The following is a 27,130-nucleotide window of genomic DNA, read 5'->3' on the forward strand; positions in this document are numbered from 1 at the left end:
AATATTAAATTCAAAAATTTAGATTAAAATGTCTTACTTCATAAAATATTAAAATCAATCTTTTAACAGCCTAGAGTCCAACACCATGGGAAAGAGACAAAATTGATCAATTATGCTCTTTTTCTCTAATTCCAAAAAAGGTAGTTTACTAGTTTTACATTCCTTCTCCTACTAACCATTTTGACAATTTTCTCCATTTGTCTCCTTTATGCTCACATATTTTGACTTATTTTTACATGCATGTGCTACATGGGCATTTTCGGAATTATCTGAGATATTCTAACAAAGCATGTGCCCTTGTCTGTCCAAACTTATGAATTATATGTGTAGGAAAAAATAAATAATATACACGAACATAGTATTAGTATCAATATGCAATAATGCATTAACCAACTTTGTTAATAATTGAAAATATATTGTATCTAAATTGTTGAAGTTTTGCTATGTAAAGAGTTCATGTGTTTCTATACATTATTGCAGATGGAGTCAGAAAGAAAGAGACAATGGGATAATTTTTTAGAAGATAAAGTATTATTTGTTTATAATATTTTGTTAAAAGTTAAAATTACTTTTAACATTTTTTACTTTTAAAAATGTCTCTTTATAATAAATTTTTAAAATAATAGCCTGTTAAAATATAATTTTTAAACAAATTTTTATTTTAAATTCATTGTCACCTATCTAAATTTTTAATTTTAATTCTATTTTGTTCTGCTTAAATTCGTTTATTGTCACTTCCAAATTCTTTTATTCTACCACTCACAAATTACTAAAAACAATTATTCAACAAATAATAAAGCCAGTATGTATAAATTAGAATGAAAAAGACAAAAGTACTGACAGTAACGATAATAAAATGAGTGTGGAGAAGATCATATTTTTATCTATCAGTTCGGATTTAGAATGAGAGTAAAGAGAAGGTTAGGATCTTTAAGTGAAAAAAAAATGACTTTTTTTCCTAACTAATTGGCATAAAAAATAAATTTGTTCAAAAATTAACATTTTTTAACAACATAACTATTTTAAAAATTAATATTTTTTCATTTTTAAGATTAAAATAATATTTTATCCGACCTTCAATTTCAACAAGAGATATTCCTTTATCCTTGTTTTAGATCCTTAAATTAATATACTTTAAGAAATAGATATATGGATGGTGAAAAAAGAAAATAACGAAAAATTATAGAGGTCAGAAAATGACATAGTCGTTAATAAAACTGTGAAAGAATAAGAAAAAAAAGATGAAAAATATTGTACTTTATATTTTTTAATTATTATTGATCAATTGATTGAATTGTGAATTATGAAGGTAAAATTAAATATATATATATATAGAGTATTTAGCCTATGAAAGATAAAAATAAATAAATGTAAGATAAAAACAAATAAAGATAAGATAAAATAATAAAGGCTAAAATTGTAACTGAATTTATGTATTCTGTTGGGTTGAATTTATGGGTCACGAAACTTCTTTATTTTTGTCATGGGATAAGGTGGAAGAGTGGTTTAATATGGCCCCGCAAGCTGGTGGATGGAAGATGTCAATAATCCACAGCTTGGATAAGTTCTGGTGAAATGGTCGAGGAAGACGCATGTGACGTGGTGATGCAGAGGGAGTGCGTGCGGCGGAGCTAGAGCTGCTGACAGAAAAAAAAACATAGAAGGAGATGCTGTGCTTGAGGGAGAGAGAGCAAGCAACGATCTTCAGAAGGCGCGTAGAGCGCGATAAGAGAGAAGGTGTGTAGAGCGCGATAATTTTGGGTCCATTGGACTCTGAAGGATAAGAAAAGAAAAGATGAAGGTGATGCAGAAACATAGAAGGAGATGCCATCTGCACTTTGTTTCAGTGATTAAACATAAACGTGGCAATCTCCAGAAAGTTGAGGAATTAGGGTTTCCTCTTGAAAGAATGAATAATAATGTAAATGCCATTAACATTGACATTGATGAAAACCAAGTTAACGACGAAGAAGAGATGCAGCCACTGCCATCAACATGCGGTATATGCACCATTCCTATATTCGTCGACGACGTCTTCAACAACAACGACCGTTGCATGCACTCTCCCTATTACTGCCATAACTGCATCCGCATCTACCTCGTCCACCGCATCCGATTCATCACCACAGAACGTCCCTTGCCCTGACTTGAGCTGCCCCGTAAAGTTAGATCCAATGGCATTCAAGACTCTCATCCCTGAAGACATCTTCCATAAATGGTTCGATACAACGGTCAAATCGGCACTCCCTCCGATGAAGTACCAGCGTTGCTGCGCTTTTTGCTCCGAATTGGTCATCAATGAGTGTAAAGATAAGTATATGAAGAAAGTGGAGTGCCCTAATTGTAAGAAGGAGTTTTGCTTCAAGTGTCAGGTTCCTTAGCATCATGATAAAAGCTGTTATGATCATGGTGTGCACGGTAATGACGTGAAGTTTGCGAAGCTTATTCGCAAGAAACAACGGCGTAAATGTTCTCATTGTTCTTGATGGGTTGAGCGAGTTGATGGATGTAATTTCATTTATTGCATGTGTGGGTTTTACTTCTGCTATATATGTGGAAAAGATTATGACTCTGATACCATAATAAAACTATGAAAGAATAAGAAGAGAAAGATACAAAATTTTTTATTGTTTGTTGTTGTTTCTTGTTAGAATATGGGTAACCAAGACTGAGGTAGGTTTTCACTTGGATGGATGTAATAGAAATTAGTTGGATTCTGAGCTAAATTGGAAGATTAAATATTCATTGTGGGAGAAGGTTGAAAAAGAAGTATGGTGATTTCTCACCGGAAAGATGATAGCTTATGTATCCTCCTCAAGGAGGATGATACCATAGCTCTGATACCATAATAAAACTGTGAAAGAATAAGAAAAGAAAAGATGAAAAATGTTGTACTTTGTATTTCTTGATTGATTATTGATTGATTGATTGATTGAATTGTGAATTATGAAGGTAAAATTAAATGGAAAATGCTATTCGTACACTAAAATCATTCACCAATGTATTTGTGTAAATACATATGCGGTTTAATTTATTTTTAATGTGTATTTATATTTTAACATGTATTTTATACTGTGGCTGACTTTGGTGGCTGATTTTAGTGTACACGTAGCATAATCCAAACTAAATATATATAGAGTATTAGCGTATGAAAGATAAAAGCAAATAAAGATAAGATAAAAACAAATAAAGATAAGATAAGATAAAATAGTAAGGGCTAAAATTGTAACTGAATTTGTGTATTCTATTGGGCAGAATTTGTGGGTCGCAAAACTTCTTTATTTTTGTCATGGGATAAGGTGGAAGAGTGGTTTAATATGGCCCCACAAGCTGGTGGATGGAAGATGTCAATAATCTACAGCTTGGATAAGTTCTGGTGAAATAGTCGAGGAAGACGCATAAGACGTGGTGACGCAGAGGGAGTGCGTGCGGCGGAGCTAGAGCTGCTGACAGAAAAAAACATAAAAAGAGATGCTGTGCTTGAGGGAGAGAGAGCAAGCAACGATCTTCAGAAGGCGCGTAGATCACGATAAGAGAGAAGGCGTGTAGAGTGCGATGATAGAGGCCGCGTAGAGCGCGATAATTTTGGGTCCATTGGACTTTGAAGGATAAGAAAAGAAAAGATGAAGGTGATGCAGAAACATAAAAGGAGATGCCATCTGCACTCTATTTCAGTGATTAAACATAAACATGGTAATCTCCAAAAAGTTGAGGAATTAAGGTTTCCTCTTGAAAGAATGAATAATAATGTGAATGCCATTAACATTGACATTGATGAAAACCAAGTTAACGACGAAGAAGAGATGCAGCCACTGCCACCAACATGTGGTATATGGATCATTCCTATATTCGCCAACGACGTCTTCAACAACAACGACCGTTGCATGCACTCTCCCTATTACTGCCATAACTGCATCCGCATCTACCTCGTCCACCGCATCCGATTCATCACCACAGAACGTCCCTTGTCCTGACTTGAGCTGCCCCGTAAAGTTAGATCCAATGGCATTCAAGACTCTCATCCTTGAAGACATCTTCCATAAATGGTTCGATACAACAGTCAAATCAACACTCCCTCCGATGAAGTACCAGTGTTGCTGCCCTTTTTGCTCCGAATTGGTCATCAAATGAGTGTAAAGATAAGTATATGAAGAAAGTGGAGTGTCGTAATTGTAAGAAGGAGTTTTGCTTCAAGTGTCAGGTTCCTTGGCATCATGATAAAAGCTGTTATGATCATGGTGTGCACGATAATGATGTGAAGTTTGCTAAGCTTATTCGCAAGAAACAATGGCGTAAATGTTCTCATTGTTCTTGCTGGGTTGAGCGAGTTGATGGATGTAATTCCATTTATTGCAGGTGTGGATTTTACTTCTACTATATATGTGAAAAATATTATGACTCTGATATCATAATAAAACTATGAAAGAATAAGAAGAGAAAGATACAAAAAAAATTTTATTGTTTGTTGTTGTTTCTTGTTAGAATATGGGTAACCAAGATCAAGGTAGGTCTTCCATCGTGCAGCCACAGTCTCATTGGTGCTAGCTATGTTCCATCAAAGCCACTATCCCGTTCGAAGCCCGTTTGAAGGTGCTCCTGTCTCGGTGTCTCCCTTTAGCGTGCTCTGTTCAAGGAATTTAGCTTCTAGGTAATCTTTTTAACTATAATTGAATAATTTTTCATTACTATGAAGTTCTGTGAACTGTGATTTTTTATTTTTCTGTGAACTGTGAACTGAACTCTGATATAGTTTTGCCGCGTCCACCTCTCCCTACTATGTTGTTCTGTTGTGTTTATTATTTTTTTACTATGATTTTCTTCTTGATTTTGTTAAGTTGCTATTTTGCTAAATTGTTGGGTTATTGTATTTGAATTTGCTAGATTCAGATTGAGATTGTTCTTCTTTTTTTATTGGGTTATTGAATTTCTATTTAGGTATTGTTCTTACTTATTGCTAAATTCAATAAATTATTGTTGTTGTGTACCTATTGTTGTTCTTGAGATTATTGAGTTACTGTGTTCTTGCTAAATTGTTAATTTGCTAATTTTCTAAATTGTTGTAGTTTTGACTTTTGAGATTGAGATTATTCTTATTTCTTGTTATTAGATTGCTGGATTTGCTATTTGCTATTGTTCGTGACTTTTAAGATTGAGATTGTTAGCTGGATTTGCTATTGTTGTGTACCTATTGTTTTTCTTTGAGATTGTTAGGTTGTGTTTTTGCTAATTTGTAAAATTGTTGTTGTAATCTTTGAAATTGTTGGATAGTTGTTATCTTTTTCATTGTTGTGCTGTGTTTTTTTGTGTTTTGATGTTTACTGTTGTACTTTTCTGTATTCAATTAAGTCAATTAACACTATACTTTGGGCTTAATCGTGCTTAGATTGTTAAGTTAGCTAATTCAGCATATGAATTTTGCCAATTATTCATTTCTTAATTCCTAGATTAAGACTTACACTAGTTTCTTTCCTAGTAACAACTTATGTGACTACTTTTGCACTGTTATGAACTTATCCATTCACCTTGTAGGCATGCACTTGGTGGCTTTGATGGAAGCACAATGATGTCAACCATTGAAGTGTTTGATCCTCTTCATGAAGCATGGATAACCAGAGAACAAATGAATCATCCTAGTTGCGAAGCACAATTATATCTACTAACATTAGTCTTAATTGTAATTCAGTGGTACCTGTTCTATGCTGTGCTAACTGAATGTGTCTACATATAATAATCGGTAGCTGGAGAATTATAAAGAAGTAACTTTCTAATGATGTCATATAGAAGTTCTTCATAAGTATTTTTATCTAATCTTGAATGAATGTTTGTTTATCCTCGACTCTAGATTGTCAACGGTAAAGAAATATATCAGCATTCATTTATTGTTTTTTATTATAATATATAAAATATTTTTGATTTTGTTATTGTTATTTGACTTTTGAATTTGTGTTTGGATGAAATTATAATATTGTGGTTGATGTAGTATATTTAATTTGAATGATATTTTAAAGTTGATATTAGACTATAATTATATTTTAGTATGTTTATTTATATTTTATTTATTATTTTATTATGAAACGGTTATTTTAGTTGAATTACGGTTAAATCAGTTAAACCAATAAACCAATAAACTAATAATTAGAACAGTTCGATAACCGATTCGATTCCCAAAACCTTGCTCATATCATAAAATTCAAATACTGAGTGTTGTGTCAAAGTTGGGTCAATATTTAAAAAAAATAATCCAAATATGATAGCTTAGAAAAAGGGATAGTAATGTAACCCCCCCAAAAAATAAATTGTTGGCCATATGCCAAGCGTGATTGCTGATCCAACATGAAAGTTTGACATGCTTATTTCATTTGTTTCTAAGATTCACTCAATCATTTCCGACACTCTTCACCACTAAAATTATTGACATGTCTAATTGTTTTTTCCCTTAGGATGCTAATTGAAGGGAGGGAAAAATAATTGAGCATGCATTATTGTTGTACCGTGTTTACCTGAGTTATTATTGCACACACGATTTCAGTCACATTCATCTTAAGGTATGATCATGACAATTCACTCTTCTCAAATCTTAATGTTACTATATTGTATACAACATAAGTGAACATAAGCATTTCGATGATGCTACAATTACTAATTAAGATACCAAACTAAATTACCATTGTTAAATCGCCAAATTACCATTTCATTAAGTTAACCAAGGCAAAACATAAATATCTATTCTTATATTTAGTTTGACCTAAACCAAAAATAGAAGCCAACTATTACAAAATTTAACTTTCACTACTACAACTCACATTGATTCTTTTTATGCGCATCCTCTCGGGGCAAACCCGACCCGAGAACCCGCCAAATCAAACACGACCCGAAACCCTTGTTGCTGGATATTCCCAATTATGGACAACCCGCTCATCGTCCCGGCGAACGCGAAGCAGTAAGTTCCCTTATCATCCACCGGAATTAGGTAATTCCCGGCTGGAAGTGACACATCGGCACCTCGAAAATGTAGCACTACGGTCGGAACTTTCACTTGCGTCATCCCCGAAAGATCAAAGCAAGTATCAAATAACGAGTACTCGGGTGCCCGTTTCAAACGGGCTGCCCCAACCCGAAAAGCGTCCCTCAAAGCCTCATAAGCGGGTCGGGTCAATCGAGTCACTGAAGTGCCCGAGTCAATAATTACCCCACCATTTCCGGTTCGGTCAAGCCGAAACAAAGAAGCCGAAATTCCACGAACCAGCACCCCGCCAACACTAATTCCCAACAGTTCGACATAGTAAAATGTGTCGAGCTTTGGGTTCTTTAACAACGGAGTGAACCGTGCCGCTCTCGAAACTGCCAAATCGCCAAAAACCATTGAAGACGGTTTTGATGAAGCAGCTCGGTCCACTAAACAATAACTGAATTTGTTATTGAACCGGATACCGGCTTGGGTCGGAAAGGAAAGCATGCCCCGGCCCAGGCCCAAAAGGCCCGCAGCCCCAACAAAGAGCCCCTCGTTGTCATGTCCACAGCCTAAGGCCACGCGCGGGACGCTGGCGCGTCGCCGGAAAGTCAATGTCTCAGTGGCAAAATCGCCGACGGTGAAGGACCCGTCTCCATATGAGACCTGATACTCGCACACCTTTTTCCGGGCGTCGCATCCCGGCGAGTCCAGCTGCCGGCAGAGCGGAGAACCGCAGGGTACTGGAGCAAAGGTCCGGGACCCTTTCGGGTCGAAAACTGGGTCGGACTCTGAGTAGCACTTCTTGCACGGCGCACATTGGAGCCAAACGACGTCGCTTCCGGTGTCGAGCACCATGTAGAGGTAGCGTGGTGGCGTTCCGACGCCAAGGCGCGTGAAGTACTCGCCGCTGCCCTGAGCCAAACCCGAAATGACTGAGCTGCTGAAGCTCGAACCGGGTTGTGATCCGAACCCGGTTTGGTTCTTGGGTGAAGAAGAAAATGGAGCTTTGGAGACGAAGGAAGTTACAATTTTGACCCTAGCAGCGTCCCTTTGGAGCCTTTGGGTAAACAATTCGTGCGGTGTTTTGTTGGAAGAGAGTGCATCGATGTGGTGAAGAGAGACAGAGAGGGAAGCTGATTCGGGTTCCGGGTCGGGTTGGTCGGTTTCGAGTTCGGGCCAATAGAGGGTGGGTTGAGATGGGAGTGGGTGGAGGATAAGGGTCTGGGTTTCTTTGGTGGCGGTGGAGAGTGTGATGAACACTGAGAAGAAGAAGAAGAGAAGAAAAGCTTTGGCCTTTGCTTTCTTCTCTTCCATCTTTGTTTTGGAGAGAGAGAGTGTGTGTAGTGAAGAGAGGAAAAAAAAAAAAGTGTTTGAGAGTTGAGTGGTTGATGAAAGGGGGTGGCAGAGAATAAATAATGCGTAGTGATAGTATGTGAGGAATGCACTTTCACTCAATTCTCAAGTGTGTTCCCATTTGGTGATTATTTTCTTCTTTTTACTTAATTAATTATTCAAAGTTGCTGTTAGATTTGATGCTATGGGTATGGGAATATATCTCAAAATTTTGCATTTTTGGCTAGGTGACATGTCTTTTTTTTGGGATAAAAATATACTTTTTTAAAAAAGAAAATTTTTTTTATCATCATAAATAATTTTAGACAATTATTAGAGTAGTCAAAATAGTATTTCATTTAAGTTTAGTGACATCTAGATTAAGATTATGTTATGGTAATTAGTAATAAATTGGAGTGTGAGATTACTAGCTTGTCCATAATAGAAAGATTAGTAGAAAAGTGGTATATGCAAAAGGAAATTATCCTTATATGGTGATTTGGAAAAGCTAATATACATGAAAGAATATAGTAATTCTTGCCTAGGTATAAGTATGTGATGAGCTACAAAAATGTACTAGTATTTTTTGATACATTTGTTCGTAGAGGTTGTTGATCTGAATAGCAGGACTAACATACATTGGATAGCTACAAACTTCTCTTTTAATGAATTGGAAATAATATTGTTAGTAGATTTACAATTGCTATGTTTGGTTAATTTAAATAGAATTTTTTTTATTGAAGATAGAAAAATTCGAATTTGTAATTTTTTAGATGACTATAAAAAGAGTAGAAAATTATGCCATTTGAAAAAATATACAATATTATAAATATATTAATTAAAAGAGTATATTATACATAATAACAAAAAAGAAAAATATACAAGAATCACCAATAGTATAAATTACACATGATAATTTTCATTATATAAAAATACATAGCACTGTTGGATCATTGATGGTGGAGAGCTCTCCAAGATCGGCTCAACAAGTGGTATTAGAGCCGATGGTTAATTGGTCTAATAGTTTTAAGGAGTATTTAAGGTGAAACATCGAAAGTCTTTCCGATAAAAGTGGTCCAGACGACGTATCCTGCGGTGTTTTGCGGCGGTGTGATGGACAAATATTCGCGATAAAGGAGCTAGAAAGAGGGAGAGTTGGTGCTTGATGTGGAGGCTCACACTGAAGAAAGAGATTGTTAATGTTACAAGTGTGAGGAGTTAGTAGTTCCAGATCAAACAAAGCAAGAAAGAGTGAAGAATTTATAATTAAGAGATTCATTAACTTACTACGTACTTTATGATTTTAAGTTGGACGTGGTATCTTCTCATCTTATGTTATTTCACTTGATTCCTTTCCAAAATCTCTTCAATAGTCGAGAGCTCTCTACAATTGGCCAAGAAGCACAACATACTCAACTTCTACCAAAGTTTTTTATTTTATCTAATGATAAAGTGTAACATTGGTGGTGAAAATTTTATTTCTTTTCTTAATTTAGTATTTAAGAAAAGTGACATATATTTATGAGAATTTAACAATTCAAAATTTATAAAGGCACAAATATCCAATATATCCAAGTGACAAACCTTATGTCATATATTTTCTTTGTTCATTTTATTTATTGCTAGCTATCTCTTTTTTAACATATATTTGAATCAATATAATTAAAGAGAACCAAGAGACATATAGAATATAATATATGTTTAACAATTTGATATGTAACTTTTCATCAAAGATTAAGATCATGCACTTAAAAGGGTCAAATATAATAAACAAATAAATATTATTTATTCATTAGTTTTAAGTACATGTCATTTTCTTGATTTATGAATATATTAACATAAATAAGCAAGACTCTATATACATCAAATAATTGTCAGCACCTCAGTATACATGCATGGTGCCACATTATTTGTTTTTTTCCTTAAAACCAAACGAGAAATTTAGGCTTGATTAGAGGACTTATTTGAACAACCACATGGAGAGGGCAATTTGAGATCAAAACCTCACGAGTAGTCTAATTTTTTTTTAAGAGTGAAAGTGAATGTATTATATTTTGTATTTAGTAAAAGGACAAAATATAGAAAAATATGTGTTATTGCCTTATTATTATTTTTTTGTCTTTTTTTCTCTTTATATTTATATTTTTGTCATGTTATATTTGAACTACTAAATATTTTTAGAAGGATTTCCGAATATAACTATAAATTAATTTATATTAAAGTGTTACTAATAAATTTGACATCAATCATTTTATCAGAAATAGAACATATACTTACAAATTCTTTAAGCATTTATAAATTTATTTACAGATCATCACTTACAAATTCTTTAAGCATTAATGTGTATTAAAAAATTGTAATAAGTTGAATTCATAAAGCTATCTGTGTTCATTAGTTCACCAACCAAATAGTTTTAAGAATTGTGATTTTCAGGCTTGAGATCATTATTTCTCGTGATAATTATATTATTGTTTACCCTTATCCATGATCTTGAGTACTTGAACTTCGATTCTTGTTTCTTTTTCAATAGCTTTATTGTTAATTAAATTGAGTAGATAATGTTGGAATAATGGACAAATATAAATTTCTTTTAATTTTAGATCTACATATAAAAAAATGCAACATGATAAGATATATTTTCTTTATATTTGAATAAATTTAAACTTTTTCTTCATTTGAATATATTTTCACGAACAAAACACTATCTCCGAAGTACTTTTTTCCCAAATCCAAACAATTTGAACCTAAACCAACAAACCAAGACAACCCATGACAGGAGAAAAATAAAGATACCATAAAAGGAAAAAAATTAGGATCAGTTTTTTCTGTATTATAAATGTATGTGTGATATTAATGATATTTTAGTGGTATTGTATTTTATTCTGCTATAGGTCTGCTTGAGTTTTTTGAAAAGAACAAAACGTCATCAATGTTTTGCGGGTGGGTGAATTCTTTTTTTAATAAAAAAATAAAACGACATCGACGGATTGCATAATTATTTTTAAAAATTTAGCATGGACAAAACGTCAGCGACATATTGTATAAAAAATATTTTTTAAATTTTATTACGGGTAAAATGTCAGCGACGTATTGTATATTTATTTTTTTTAATTGACGCAAAGAAAAATGTCAGTAACGTTTTGATTGAAGACATATTTTTAAATTTTTTTCGGTCAAAACGTCGTTGATGTATTGCAGAAAAAATAAAAAACGTGGATGATGTTTTGTGAAAACGTCAGCAACGTTTTGTGCTAGGAGAAATAAAAAAAATATATAATTAACTATAAAAGAAGTTCTAAATTGTACTAAAACGTAAAAATAGAGTATGAGAGTAAAGTTTTACATAGAAATAGAGTGATGAGAGATTTATTCTACAAAATGTTCTCAATTTGAGCTGAAAAAAGTTCATGAATGAGTATGATGAGTGTATAAAATGGAGGGTTATATTAGTTTAAAAATATACTACAATGGTAAGATTTTATCTCATACACATAAAGGCGTGAGTTTTATATGTGAGAATCTATGTGTTATTATTGTTCTTTTTTCAATAACATATGAAGGACTTAAGAGCATACTTTCTCAAAGTGTAGATCATCAAGTGCAAAAGAGAGTCATAAATATTCTGTACATGCAGCCTGTGTTAGTATTTGGTGGTTTCAGCCAATTTCAAATAATGCATGTGATTGATGAAGCTAGTATGCAAAGAATGTTTTTTTACCTATCATCAAACTAGAGCACGGGCCTCACTTATCGAGTTGTATGTTGAGTTCGAAAAAATCGATGATGTTGATTTTCCAGAACCCAACATAGATTGGGTGGGTTATAATACTAGGTCTAGGTGGGTTAACACTAACCTAACACTAACACTAACACTAACACTGAGTCACTAACAATAATTAATTTATTAAAACTAACCCTAACACTAACTAACACCTATACTAACGCCGGTACTATTACTAACAATTAATTAACTTACTATTAATTAATAACAAAATAACCTAAAAAAATTACAAAACCTTAACCTACTTTTAAAAATTCTTATTCACACTTTCAGTTCAAAACAAAAAGAAGAAGCACAAATATTTACCTGAATGACTTTGGTTTAGTTGTGGTGACTAATAAGTATGGGTGCTATCGTTTTACTTATTTTTGGTGGATTTATTTATTTTTGTTGGAGTAAGAATAACAATAATAGAAGAGAGCCCTTTTGTAGAACTGGAAAGAAAAGTAGAAGAAATGGAAAAAAGAATATAGTTACTAAGGTGAAAAAGTTTTACGCTAGAAAGAGAGAGCCCATCAGCACGTGTTAACCATGCACAGAAAACATCATTGACGTTTTGTGCAAAACGTTGCCGACGTTTTGTTGAAGAAGTTAGTGACATAAATGGAAAAAAGGCGGTGACATTTTTCTGTAATCATCATATATCTCCACAACGGCGTCAAACACAATTTTTTGGGCATTTTGGAGGATTACACCAATTTGAGCTCTATATTAAAAATAAAAAGCTCAAAAAATTACATTACAAAAGGATTATTAAAAATAAAAAAAAACTAAAAAATAAATCGATCTCAAATAGAAAGTAAGACGAAGGAAAGAGAAGTAGTGGAGAGAAAATGAAGAAAAGGAAAAATTCAGAGGCAAAAAAAGTGTGGTAAGAAAATTAAGAACCAGGATAAAAAAGAATAAAAAAGGACGGGTTAATGTTTAAATTCGTCCTTGAAAGATCACGCGATCTTCATTTTCGTCCCTGAATGATTTTTTTAATCAAATTAGTCCCTGAAAGATAAACTGTTAGTCAAATTAGTCTTTCCGTCAATTGGATGATGACGTGTCACGTTAAGTGCCACGTGGCATGATGATGTAACACGCCACGTGGCAGGTCAGTAACACGTGGCACGCCACGTGACAGGTCAGTGACACGTGGCATGCCACGTGTCACTTGACATATAAAAAAATTTTCTATTAGTCAAAATAGTCCTTGAAAGTACATACGTAAGTCATTTTCATCCCTCAAATTTTAAAAATTAGTCAAACTAGTCCTTATATATTTTTTTTATTTTTTCTTCATAAAATTATTTCTCTCCTTTAATTCTTCTCAAAATCTCTCTTATTCTTTTCTATTCTAAAACTTTTTTGTTTACATTACTACATTTTGCTGGAATATATATATACTCAAAATTGAAATATATGTATTTATTAACCTAAATAAAGTTATATGCTCAAAATCAAAATTTATGTATGTTAACCTAAACAAAGTTATACCAATATTTTTTTTCTACTACATCTTTTTTTTTTTCATTACGGTATTACTTATATATAGGAGGTAATGGTAGTGATACTTAGAGTCAAAATTCAAGAAGATTCACAAATTTTGCTTCAATTTCAAACTTTACAAAATATTAAAAATTTGTTGGTTAATTATTATTATTATTATTATTATTATTATTATTATTATTATAAATGAATTACTTCTTAAGCGTAATACGTGCAAATATCATAATAAATTTTTGTGTGTTTCATATGTTTAAGATAAATTATATAATTTTTCTTTTAATTTCACAAATCAATGAGATAAAATGAAATAGGAAACATTATACATATGCATAACACAGGCTACTCCGCACTAGTACATTATATAAATAGATATGCTTCGTATTAAAATAAAATTCCTTTTGTTTTAAATGAAATATTTAAAAAATTATATTAGAATATTAAGATTCAAAAAGTGATTCCATAAACCAGTTTTTCAATTATTGAGTTTTACTATACAAATTAAATAATAATAAAAATTATAATTTTAAAAAATTTAAAAGATTTAAAATTTAAAATAATTACTATATTATTTAGTAAAATTTAAAATATTACTTTTAAAATTTGAGGGATGAAAATGACTTACGTCTAGACTTTCAAGGACTATTTTGACTAATAGAAATTTTTTTTATATGTCAAGTGACACGTGGCATGTCATGTGTCACTGACCTGTCACGTGGCGTGCCACGTGTTACTAACCTGTCACGTGATGTGTCACGTCATCATGCTACATGGCACTTAACGTGACACGTCATCATCCAATTGACGGAAGGACTAATTTGACTAACAGTTTATTTTTCAGGGACTAATTTGATTAAAAAAATCATTCGGGGACGAAAATGAAGATCGCGTGATCTTTCAGGGACGAATTTGAACATTAACCCAAAAAAGGACACACAGAAACACAATAACAATACAAAAATAGAATTAATAGAAAAGAGGATTTTTTTATTAGACCTGTAAAAAATTTGTTTTTAGTGACTTAGACCACTTGAATAGATTTTTTACTTGATATTTAAAGAATTTGTCTTTGACAATCTAGATTAGAAGGTTGAAAAATTGAAAAAACTAACACTAAGAATTACTTTCAGTGGGATCCTTCAAATTTTTTCATGCAATAAGCAAAACAAATTATTCACCTCATTTAATCACACAAAAAAAGTGCACAAAGCAATTCAAAAAATTTTATTTGTCAAAAGTTATCAAATTATCTCACAAAATATTTAAATAGACTCATAACAGATTAGTCTAAAAATAGGCCAAAAAGTCTTTTTTTAAACCAAGTCCAACTAAATTAAATTACAAGGCTTAGAATAATACTAGTTATAACTAATTTTTGTTATGTTAAACCAACTTAAATAAATTTGATTAACAAAAAAATTTAAATGTATAGAATATCTAAATGGTCTTTCCAAACAAGTATCTGGAAGTGAGGAGAAAAATGGAGTTGGTAATGGGTAGGATAGGATAGAGTTTGAAGCTAACTTTAATCTTATCTGCGGGTTGAGATTTTTATATAAACTCAACCCTACTCTATCGCGAGTTGAGAATATCCCAACTCTAATCTTATCCGTTCTTAATCTACGGGTATCCGACTCTACTCGTGGATTACAAAAAAGATGCAACATTACTATGTAACTTGATAATAATTTAAAATAGAACTGACTTTTATGTAAAAGAAAAAAGTATTAAATTATCAATTAATGATCTTCTTTTAATAGTTAAAGATTTTTTGCATTTAGTGAGAAATCTTTGGTTCAACATCCACTTAAAATATATTTTTATATAAGTATATAATATATACGTAGAATAATTTACTATTTGTACCCATGATAGTTCAAAACGCTAACATTTGTACCCATCGTAGATGGAAACTGACTTTGTACCCATGCAAGATAGGCTCCGTGTGACAAAAATAGCCTGGCTTGGATTGGCACTTGCTTCGGGGTTGTAGGACCCTACGTGGTTCTCCGAACCTCCCAAAATCCAATCTACGTGGAATTAAACAATTTTTTCAATCTATGTGAAATTAAACAATTTTTTTTACTAAGGGTTGGGAGATTGAAGAAAATTTCGCCGGAGACTCTGCTGTGCCCTAACAGAGGTCGTCGTTTCGTTCTCAACTCGGAGAAGACGTCTGGAAGACTCCCAAGCCATCACCTTGAAGCTACGGGTTTCAATGCTGTCATTCCCAACTCGGAAAAGACGTTCGAAGTAGTAGCAAGCGATCAGTATAAAAACGTAAAAGAGGAACGTGCAAGGAATAGCGAGCAGAGCTCGAACACAGCGGTTTCGTCATCGACGGTGCAGAGGTCACTCCCTTTGGTCGGCAGAGATCAGAGGTATGTCATTGCCAATGTTGATTAATTTCAAATGTCATTGCTACTAGTTAGACAGATTATATTACCATATCAAATCCTGTTTGAGAATTGCTAAATTGGTTGATTTCGGGTTTGTGTTAAGTGTAGTAACATGTAATATTTTATTAGAATGTGTTGGTTAATTTCACTTTTAGAAATGGCACCATTCATATAACACTGTGTATTAATCATAGAGGACAATTTGAGAGAGGGCTGTGTGGGAAGGTTAGTTACGTTGGTGGTGAAGTCACAGAGATCGAGAGGGTTAATGTTGATACCCTGAATGGTTTTTTCGTATCTGATTTGCTGAAGGATATAGGATGTACATTTGTTACTAATTTTTTCTGGCTGGTACCTGGGAAGGAGCTTGATGATGGATTGAGTGACCTAAGGGTTGATATGGATATAGTTAGAATGTATGAGACAACTGTGAAGAACAGTAACAGAATAAATGTATATACAAAGCATCCGGTGGATGAGCCCATGTTAGTTGAGGAGAAAAATATGACTCCATCAAAGATGAGAGTAAAGCGCTGTGCTAGAAGGGTTCCAACTCCGAAGAAGAGTCCAAAAAGAAGATTGATAGTAGTGGAAGATGAGGATGATGCTAAAATTGTACGTAACGTGCAAGTTGGGATGGAGGACCGAAAAAGGAGTGAGGCCCAGAGCAGGGAAGAGGCCCATAAAGCACATAAATAGGCTGGAGTTGAGGCCCAAAAAGAGGACAATGTCAGTATGGCCCAGGAGACAGCAGACCCACTACTTTCAGTATCTGATGAGATAGGACAGATTTTTCAGCCTCCCCCAACACCTGTCATACCAGATAAATCACCATCAACTCAGTTCCAACCTTTCCAGCCATCTATTCAAGAAGATCAGCAACCAACACACACTGTTTGTTCAGACCCAGTCTCGCCTTCTGAACCCAATGTCTCTGCACCTCTTGAACCAGAACAACTAACCCAATACATCCCACATTCGTATGGAAATTCACTTTCACAATCAATCCCTCAGTCAGTTCCACCCTCTGAGACCAATAGGACTCCCTAGAATGATCAGAGCAATCCTTCAGATGAGGTCGAGGGAAGGACAAAGGTGAATAAGAGGAGATCAACAAAGAGGCCTCCCTCTACAAGACAGTCTTTCATCCCAAACCCCGATCCGAACAAGTCGCCAACCTTCTACGTCCCCGTTGATGAGGATGATTTTTCTGATGAAAATCCTGGACATCATTGCTATGAATAAGAGGAATTGCATAGCATAGCAAGTGACAAGGATACTGACCAGACGCAATTTTTTCCTCAGAGCAATGCTGATGTCCCGGTTAGCCAGGTGCGGTTGGAGTTAGGGATGGAGTTTGAAACTCTAAGCCATTTCAGGAAGGCTGTCTAAAAGTTTAATATCAATATTGGAAGGAGCATATTCTTTGCTTGTTGTGATTCTACAAGATCGAAGGCTATATGCTATGATGAGGACTGTCCTTGGCAAATATACTGTGCCAAGAGAACATTCCCAATAAGTTATTAGGTAAAGACCTTTGTAAATGAATATACCTGTAGTAAGGACAATCAATGTAAGCCAGCAGATGAAAAATGGGTCATAGATGAGCTGGAGGAGAGGATACGAGTGCAACCAAACTTGACAGTGAGGGAGGCTGACCAATACCTCAGATCTGAGTATGATGTACTAATCAATGAAAGAAAAATTTACAGATCTATGAAGAATACAAAGGAGAGGATTGAGGGTTCTGAGATTGTACAGTATGCACGACTTCGTCATTATGCTAATGAGATACTGAAGACTAATCATGGGTCGACTGTAAGGATCCACACGAATCCTATGCCTGATTCCAATCCTATTTTTCTGAGGATCTATGTTTGCTTTGATGCGTGCAAAAAGGGGTTTGTGGGTGGATGTAGACCTTTTATAGGGTTGGACGGGACCTTCATTAGAGGGTATTATGGGAGGCAGTTACTGACAGCAATAGGACAGGATGCAAATAATCATATCTATCCTATTGCCTACGCAATTGTGGAATCAGAGAACAAAGAAAGTTGGAAGTAGTTTTTGTAGATACTCCAGGAGGATGTGGGCGATTTTCAAGCTAACAGGTTTAATTTCATGTCAATTAATATGCAGAAGGTACTTGTGCATTCTTTTGTTGTTAAGTCTGTTAGGGCAAGTTTATACCTTTTCTGTCTTATTTAAACATGTTATAATGATGTACATATGATTCATGTGTTTAGGGAATCTGATAGTAGGTCTTAATTTGGTTATTATTTTGGCCTGTCTTGAAATTTCATGTATGGACTTGTTCAAGTGTGTTTTAGAATTTCATTGAAAGCTTATTACTTAATCATTGTTAGCTTATTATTGAATTCTAATTTACATTTTCAAAGACCACATGAATTATTGAAATCCGTGTTATGTAACTAGTTGCCCGTCTATTTTTTGAATTCTATTTTACAATTTCACTAATCACATGGATGATTGAAATCTGGTTTGGCCAAGAATGGGCTAGGTAAATATTGAATTCTGTTTTGGAATGAGACTGATATTGGAATGTTGGAATCTAGTTTAGCTAAATACTTAATTATGTTTCTGGATTGTTGGATTGTTGATAATTGCTTACTTACATGCATGCCTATAAGGAGTAATACTGGCCGTACAAGAAATATACCCAAATGCTAACCACAGATTCTATGCAATGCATATATGCCAAAACTTTCGCAAGAAATAGAGTAACTTGCAGCTGAAAATGTGCATGTGATCTTGTGCCAAGGCAACCACAACACAAGACTTCAATGCTGCCATGGAGAGACTAAAAAGGATCAATGTTGGGGCTTGGGAATACCTTGAAAAGATAAGCCCTAAACAATGGAGCATAGCTCATTTTAGTAAATACCCTAAGCTGGACAACTACACAAACAACAACTGTGAGGTGTTTAATGCGAATGTGAAGAATATGAGGAGTAAGCCGATAATTACGATATTAGAGGAAGTGAAGTGCTACGTAATGAGGATTATGGCTAGGAACAAAAAAACTTTGGTTGGGTACAGCGAAAGGTTAGCTCCAATTCAACAGAACAACTTAGAAAGGGAGAAGCGAGAGAGCAACAAATGGAGGCCTCTGCCTACCGGAGATGATGCAGAAAATGTGTACGAGGTGCAATGTCTGCCAATGAAGGTAAGTGTGGATCTTGGCAAAGGTACATGTAGCTGTCGACTTTGGCAAATCACAGGGCTACCATGTAGACATGCCTGTGCTGCTTTGGCTTACCAGAACAGAAGGCCCGAAGAATATGCACACAACTGGCTCACCATGGGTGCATACAACGCAGCCTATTAGACTTCCATGCGTCCGGTTCCAAGCCAGGAGTACTAGAAACACCTTGAAATCCTCCCTATTCTGCCACCACGGTATAGAAAACCAATCGGAAGACCTACAACCAAGAGAGACAAGAGAAATAATGACCCTAAAGAGAAGAGTGACCCTCATAGAACAACGAGGAGGATTGGGACTATTATCTGTAAGTACTGCCTCCAGGTATGGAAGTTTAATTCTAGGTGAAATTCCGTAAATTCTATAATTATTGATTCATGTGATTTTAGTTGAGTTTACGACTAATACTTGTTTCCTTAGGCTGGTCACAATAAGAGAAGTTGTAAAAAGAGAAAGGAAGCAATGGGTGAAGGGACTTCTGCACCACAGGCACCTGCAGATGATGAGAATGAGGATATGCTTGCTAAAATTTACTAGGAGGAGACATTAGAAGCTGTAGAGGCTGAACAAGAGACCACTGAAGAAGGAAACGGAACCGCAATAGCCCACACTCCACATGTAAGTGAATTGTATTAATCATTTCACTAATCTGCCTTGTAAACCTTGTGTGATAATGACTGCGTTGTTCTTTGGAATGAAGTAGCCTCAACCAATGCCTCCCCTACCAACAGCACAACCACAGCCTCCAACAAACAATGCAACAAATAAAAAATAAGTTAAAAAGAGAAGTGTTAAGCGGCCGCCTCCGACTGGACAAACACAGCAGCCAACGACACCACCTGCCAACCGGCCAACTACAACTCCATCCACACACAACTCTCAAACTACACCTCATCCACTACAAGGTGCTAGTGCAGGGACAAGCAACCGGTTCATGCAGTTCATGGCCACACCTTGAGTTATGACTCCAACTGCTAGAGGTCGAGGCACAGCTGATAGAGGAAGAGGTCAAGTTACAGGTCGAGGCAGGATACGGAGATCAAGCGGAGGAAAAAATGGTATCTCAAGATGGAGCAGTAACTCGACCCCAATATCGTAGACTAGTTATGGTTGCTTTTTATTGTTTTTAGTTTACACCAGTGAGATACATAAGTCTTGTATTTTGTTATGCATTTTCATGGTATGGCTTAGATATGACTTAGTAATGCTTTTTTTGAGGGTGTGATTTGAGTTTCCAATACTTGGCTTCTTTGGCTTATTTCAGAATGTTTGGAACCTGCAGCATCTCTTTATATATAAAGAACAAAGTCTTGTTACATCATCTATATACTTGCCTTCTTTTGCCTTTTTTGGTATCACTATTGTCACGGCATTTTGTTCGGCCAATTTGGTTCGAACTCATATATTGAAAAGCAAAACATCAAGTTACTAATTTACAAATACAGCTTATTATTGGATCCTTAAGGAGAAAAGAGAGATTCAGGTCCATTTTCAACAGCATGCATTGTCTACTTTTAAACGTTATCAAAATCATTTCAGATTGCAGCAACAAGTTCAAAGCCTGCGTATCTACATCAATGTATCACATGTAAAGCAAACCAGTATAGATTAGAAATAAACCATATCATGCCAATATCATGAGAAAATTTAACTATCATGAACAAAGATCCCCAATTTTACATGTCTTATAATTTTATCACCAAATACAACTCACAACAAACAAAACGTCACCCCCAGTGCAACAGTTGTAATCAACAGTTTAATTCCCCTAATTTCACCCCTAATTTCAATCATAAATTTGTCTATCTTCCTAGCCATCATTGAGGATGCTTGCTGATTTTTCCCCTGCAATGACAGTCAATCCATCATCATGCCTTGCTTAAGAATGCTCCGACTTTCTCTTGGCTAAACATCTTGCCAAGCCCTCCCATCCTTGTTTGAGTTCATCCACCCAAACAAAGTATTTGCAATCTCTTGTCTGAAAAAACACAAAAAAAGGCCCCACATTGTCAACTAAAACTCAAAAATAATTGTCTCACATCAACAATAACAGCATCTGGCCCTTACCGTCCATAGAGGACATCTGATGAACCATCTATTAGGGTTCGTAATCGTGCCAGACTCCATCAACACAACATCCCTCCCATAGAAACATTTGCCATCAAGCTTCTTCTCCTTCATCTTCTTCGAACTTGAAGAACTGCTACGACTTCCATCATTTCCATCAGAGTTAGATCTGCGTAATGACATTACTGGGGTTATGAGATAACTCTGGGTGTACTTGAATTTCACCAATATTTCATTTTGGGGGTATGGCTCGAATTGGAGAAGACAAGTTGCTAGGGTTTTGATTTCAAGCATAAGGCTCTTTCTACCTTCATATAGAAACGTTCAGATCCATGTAGTCAGGGCTTAGGGAGGTTTGGAGAGCCACGTAGAGTCCTACAACTCCGAAGCAAGTGCCAATCCAAGCCATACTATTTTTGTCACACGGAGCCCATCTTGCATGGGTACAAAGTCAGTTTCCATCTACGATAGATACAAATGTCAGCGTTCTGAACTATCATGGGTATAAATGGTCAATTATTCTATATACGTATATAAAGTACAGGTTGGTCGGGTAGGACCGCACGCTATCAACCCTACCCAACTCACACCAGAACCCTACCTACACTTTATTCTATCCGCTGCGAATCAAGTTGACAATCCTACTCGATCAAATGGGATCGAATTAAATACCTGATAGAGTATATGTTGTCATCCCTAATAACAATCCTCCCATCAAGACAACCTCGTTGAGAATCAGAGAGAAATAAAAGAGCATCTGTTTATTTCGTTCTTATTCTCATTCTGTACAAGTATACAACTAATAACAAGTTGGTTTTTCATTTAGTTAGCTATTAAAAATAAATAAATAAATATATTAAACTCATATTAGTAAGTTATGTATAAAGTTAATGAAAAAAATTTTAGATATCCGATCCTAGTGATAGTGATTGATCATGGCATATATATTTACGAAAAGAGTAACATAAACTATAGAAAGAAGGCTTCAATTAATTTCTTCCGCCAAACTCGCTAAGTAATGTAATTGAGTAATTCAATGTGAAAGAGATCTTCATAGTCATAATATAATGCTAGTAATTCTTTTGCCTTTGAAAATATGTAGTCTTCATCACCAAAAAAGACTGAAATACATTTAAATAAAGGGGAAGAGTTATTATAAAATCACACACGGGACCTTCTAACTCTCCGTTTGTTTAAAAAATGATTTATCAATCTAAAAATTTTAAACAAGTTTTTTTTTTATATATATTTATTTAAGGGCAGAAATTGACCTTGCTACTAATCCTTGGTTGTGACCAATATATAATATTAGGGCAGATAAGATATTTCGGAAAATGCAAAAAAAATCAGCAATTAAAATGCATAGTATAACACCTTCAATCACGTGAGTCAAATTCCGAATGAAGCTGAACTATGTCTGTAGATCTATTGGTCTATGTTCAAGTACCTGCTCCCATGTTATTAGACCATCTACAATAGAAAACTCATCTCAATTTTTGTCTATGGTCTACTTGTTATAAAAAGTAACTCCACATCAATTTTTGCATTATATACAATAAATAAGAACTCAAAGCATCTCTTTCTTCTCCATTAGGAGGAACTAACTTTAGTCTTTATTGTAGTCTCACTTAATTAATTAATTAAAATACTTAAAATTAATGTAATTAATTTTTTTAATAATGTAATTTAAATTTTTAAATTTAAAAATAATTTACTATTAAAAGATATTAATATTAAATAAATTCATATATAACAATAATACACAATATATAATTCGGGTTACACTAATTTGTAAAATTACTTAATATAAAGAAAAACATAATTAAGCTCTATAGTTAACGACAAGCATTGTGAAATTGTCATATGTGTTCAATCAAGTCCTCTTTCAATTGTCTATGCTGCTGCCTATTTTGAAGTTGGGTATTTTTTTGGAGAAATTGATAGTATGGTGCAAAATCTTCTTCTCCTAGTTAAGGTTGTGATAAGCCATTTTCGACATCATCATACTCTAAGTCTTGAGCAAAATTTCCTGCATAAGTGTCTCTCTCATCCTTAACAATCATATTATGCAATATAATACAAGTTCTCATTATGTCGGCAAGCTTCTTCTTTTCCTGAAAACGAACTGGATCATGTATAATTGCAAAGCGTGCTTGCAATACTCCGAATGCTCGCTCCACATCTTTTCTTTGCCCTTCCTGGTATTGTACAAATAACTTACGTTTCTCCCCTTATGGCTTTGAGATTGATTTGACAAATGTGACCCATTTAAGATAAATACCATCTGCTAAATAGTATCCCATAGTATAATTATTACCCTTAATAGTATAATTTACCTTTGGAATACGGTCATTTAGAATATCATCAAATACTGGAGAACAATCTAACACGTTGATATCGTTATTTGAGAGAATAGAAGAGTAGTAGAAAATGTGAGAATAGAAGTGTATCTAAGTGGTATATATAGAGTAACAAAATATTAATTTATTAATAATAACGGTAACATAGTAACATCTAGTTTCTAACGACTAATTTTACAACGGCTAATTAAATATAATAATATAAATCATTAATTAAATAAGAATTTAGTATAATTAATTAAAATTTTATATAATTATTTATTTAAATAATAACTTGTCATTTGGCAAGTTATTATTGGCTTCTCAAAGTCCCCATTCAGAGAGCCTGATTTCTCTAGAAATTTGTGTGGAGACTTTCTCCTCTTTTGCTCCAATGACTAGGACCTTTATGTGTCAGAAAAAGTAGAATTGAAAATCGAACTTACTCTTACAGATTTACAGTATATTTAGTGGGTAAATATCAATAAACTATTGTCATGAAATCAATTATCAACCTCTAAATTATATATAGGTTTATTTCTTTATGTTAAATTCTTTTGGCATAACAAAGTTAAAATTTAGATATTTTAATTATATAAATTCTAATACTATATTTTAAATATTCTTAATTATTTAATTATCTTAAAAATTTAATTATTTAAGATTCAATTTTGCATTTCAGATAAAATAAACCAACTAAAACTATTTTTATCTGATCTGGTCTAATAAACTGAGTAGGTACTTAAGTCTCTACCGAGTGAATTGAGTGGGTTCAAGTGTAGGTTGCAACAAGTAAAAAATTTTTTAGCTACTCTAATTCTCGAACATGCTGGGAAATTGTCGTTAATAATAGGGATAACTTAATTAATTTGGGTTAGTCGAATAATAGTCAATTCACTCGTCTGTTTAAACAAGTATCAGAGTTTAAATTTTGCTTTTTGTAATTTATTAGTCAACCGTAGATCCTTAAATGGAGTTTAAATTTGCGACAAATTAGTGCTTGACCTATTAGACTAAAAAATACTACAGACATAAAAAAAGAGAGTTAAATTTTCATTATTTGCGAAAAGTTTCTTTTATTTAATCAGTCAGCATTCTAGCTACTCTATAAATAGTCTCTCACTCCAAATAAATTTTGGGGTAAAACAAATACATAAATTAAACACGTAATAATATTTCAAAGTATAAAAACGTAAATCGAAACTATCTAATTCGATTTATATACATAAAAGAAATGCTTTCGACTATTTATTTTAAATTATTTTGACACCATATAATTCGAATTATATTAATTTAATTTAATACTATAATGGTTAATTCAAATTCAATGAATCCAATTTATATAAAATTATAAACAAAGACATACATATAACGTTATTTAGTTTGAAACTTTCATGTAATATTATTATGTGTTTGGTTTATACATGTATTTTACCCTAAATTTTATTCAATTTTTATATACACATCCTCTTAAAATACCTGTTGACTTTAATATCAAAATTCTTTGCATATATTTCTTAACTGTCGCCCTAAAAAAGACAGCAGCTCGAGGTGTTTTAACACCTCATTTAAAAGCCTCACAATTCACTTTCAAGTACATTTTGGTATACGTATATATGTTTTTTCTTATCAACTTATAATTTTAAAACAGATGATTTCATAGCAAATTAGTGTAGGAGCATATATTAACAAATCAAATAGTGGCATCCAAATTAAAGAGGCAAGTAAGCAACGAATCTGATAATTTTTTAAAAAAATGACAATTTAATAATAAGTTTTGAAAATACATTAAGTGTTAAAAATTTTAGCCAAACTCTTATGTATATACTCTATTTGTTTTAAAATAGGGTTAACTACGATTTTAATTCATATAGGCCGAAATTTTTTTTTGTCTTTAACATTTTCTTGATTACAAAATCGCCCTAAAGTTTAACTTGATTTTAAAATTATCCTTACCTTAAGGACCAAAATCATACGAAAATGACGGCGGAGTGGAAACAGATGTGGATTGTAAACAATTTTTTCTTTTTCTTCTTCCTCCTTTGTAGGAGAAAAAACACTCTCTTTCTCTTATTTATCTTTTCTTTATTTATTTTATATTTTTTTGTTATGAGTAATTTGATCTAAAATTTTAATATTTGAGTAAAAAGAATGATTTTAAAGCTTATTTCTAAACTTTAAGAACGATTTTGTATGCAAAAAAAAGTTAGAAACGAAAAAATTTTAACCGATATCTTAGGAACCAAAATCGTACTTAACCCTTTAAAATAAGTGTCATTTTTATTTTTTAGGTTCATTGAAAAATTAATTTTTTTAATGAAACAAAAAAAAGCAATACTTATTTTAAAATTGAGGGAGTATATAATTGCTACTACAAAACTAATTAACAATGGGAGAACAAATAATACTCTTATTAAGTAGTTGAACGACCCAGGAGTAAAATTAATTCTACATTTTTTACATAACCGGATAAAAAAAAGGACAATAATTCATAACATCCATAATTGCTTACTGTTTTTTTTTTTTTAATTTGGGGTTGGATGGATTAAACAACCCAATTCAAGGCATGCATTACTTACTCATCCACACTATATTCACATACACAATATTAAAAATTTTATTTATTATTTGACATCAATAAATTTCGCATCTAAATGCATTCATTATAGGTCATAGAAGATGACCGCTAAACTAAAACCTTACGTGAAAAGAACAAAAGTTACTTAGATGGCTTACCCAGGCCAAGATCAAAACTGGCCCCATTATAATAACTCTTTAATTCTAGCATCAATAGTTGAAGTTAAAGAAACCAACTTGAGTTGGTCGAGTGGTCAGCTCACTCGTCCGCTTAAGTAAGTGTCGGGAGTTCGAACTCCGCCTTGTGCATGCAACAACTCATTAGCCAGCGACAGACTCTTAAATAGAGCTCAAATCTAAAACGAATTAGTTCTTAACATGTCAGATTGGGAGATACTGTTTGGATAAACCAAACAAAAAAATAGTTAAAGTTAAAGTCACCATATCAATTCTAACCTATACACTTTAAAACATGTACCTTAACACTTCAATAATATTCAGTGAAAAGTTATTGGCAGTACCCAAATTTAAAATGATATAGTTTTTTTGAAAAAAAAAATCAGAAACAATAAAATATGGTAGGTTGTATAAAAGGGTCCTTTAGTGTCAATTTAAATTTGTTCTTTTGATTAATAATAATATATTATTATTATGACTATTTTTTGGTATAAAAGCATGTACTATTGAAGGGCACATTTCCAGATTGTGGGGCTGTGGGGGCAATAAGAAGCATTAAATTAAAACATAAAAAGGGAAAAAGAAAGAAAGGTAGGAGGAATCAAATGAAAAGAAAGAATATATAAAGTGGTGTAGACATTATGCATTTATACTCTCAACAACACATGCAGATAAAAATAAATAAATAAATAATAAAAAAGAATGAAAAAAAGCACAAAAGATATTCCCAACTCAATCATGTGTAACCAAAACTTATTGTTTGAACTTTTTGGGTGGTCATATGGATAAGGT

At 33.4% G+C, this 27,130-nt stretch overlaps 2 protein-coding genes across 2 annotated transcripts in view; one reads left to right on the forward strand and one right to left on the reverse strand.

The window, feature by feature from the left end:
• LOC127741287 (uncharacterized) overlaps nucleotides 1–27,130 on the forward strand; it is an 83,006-nt gene that overhangs the window by 48,525 nt on the left and 7,351 nt on the right. The gene's annotated exons all lie outside the window — the stretch shown is intronic.
• Nucleotides 6,668–8,345, reverse strand: LOC107463418 (aspartyl protease family protein 2). Its single transcript, XM_016082212.3, has one exon. The coding sequence runs from the start codon at nucleotides 8,264–8,266 to the stop codon at nucleotides 6,815–6,817; it is 1,452 nt and encodes a 483-aa protein (XP_015937698.1). The 5' UTR covers nucleotides 8,267–8,345; the 3' UTR covers nucleotides 6,668–6,814.

The sequence above is a fragment of the Arachis duranensis genome, chromosome 8, assembly GCF_000817695.3.
Source record: "Arachis duranensis cultivar V14167 chromosome 8, aradu.V14167.gnm2.J7QH, whole genome shotgun sequence".
In the NCBI taxonomy this organism is placed as follows: Eukaryota; Viridiplantae; Streptophyta; class Magnoliopsida; order Fabales; family Fabaceae; genus Arachis; species Arachis duranensis.

Bases quoted from the DNA above. Each gene is read 5' to 3' on its own strand.
- LOC107463418 (XM_016082212.3), bottom strand. From the start codon at position 8,266: ATGGAAGAGAAGAAAGCAAAGGCCAAAGCTTTTCTTCTCTTCTTCTTC.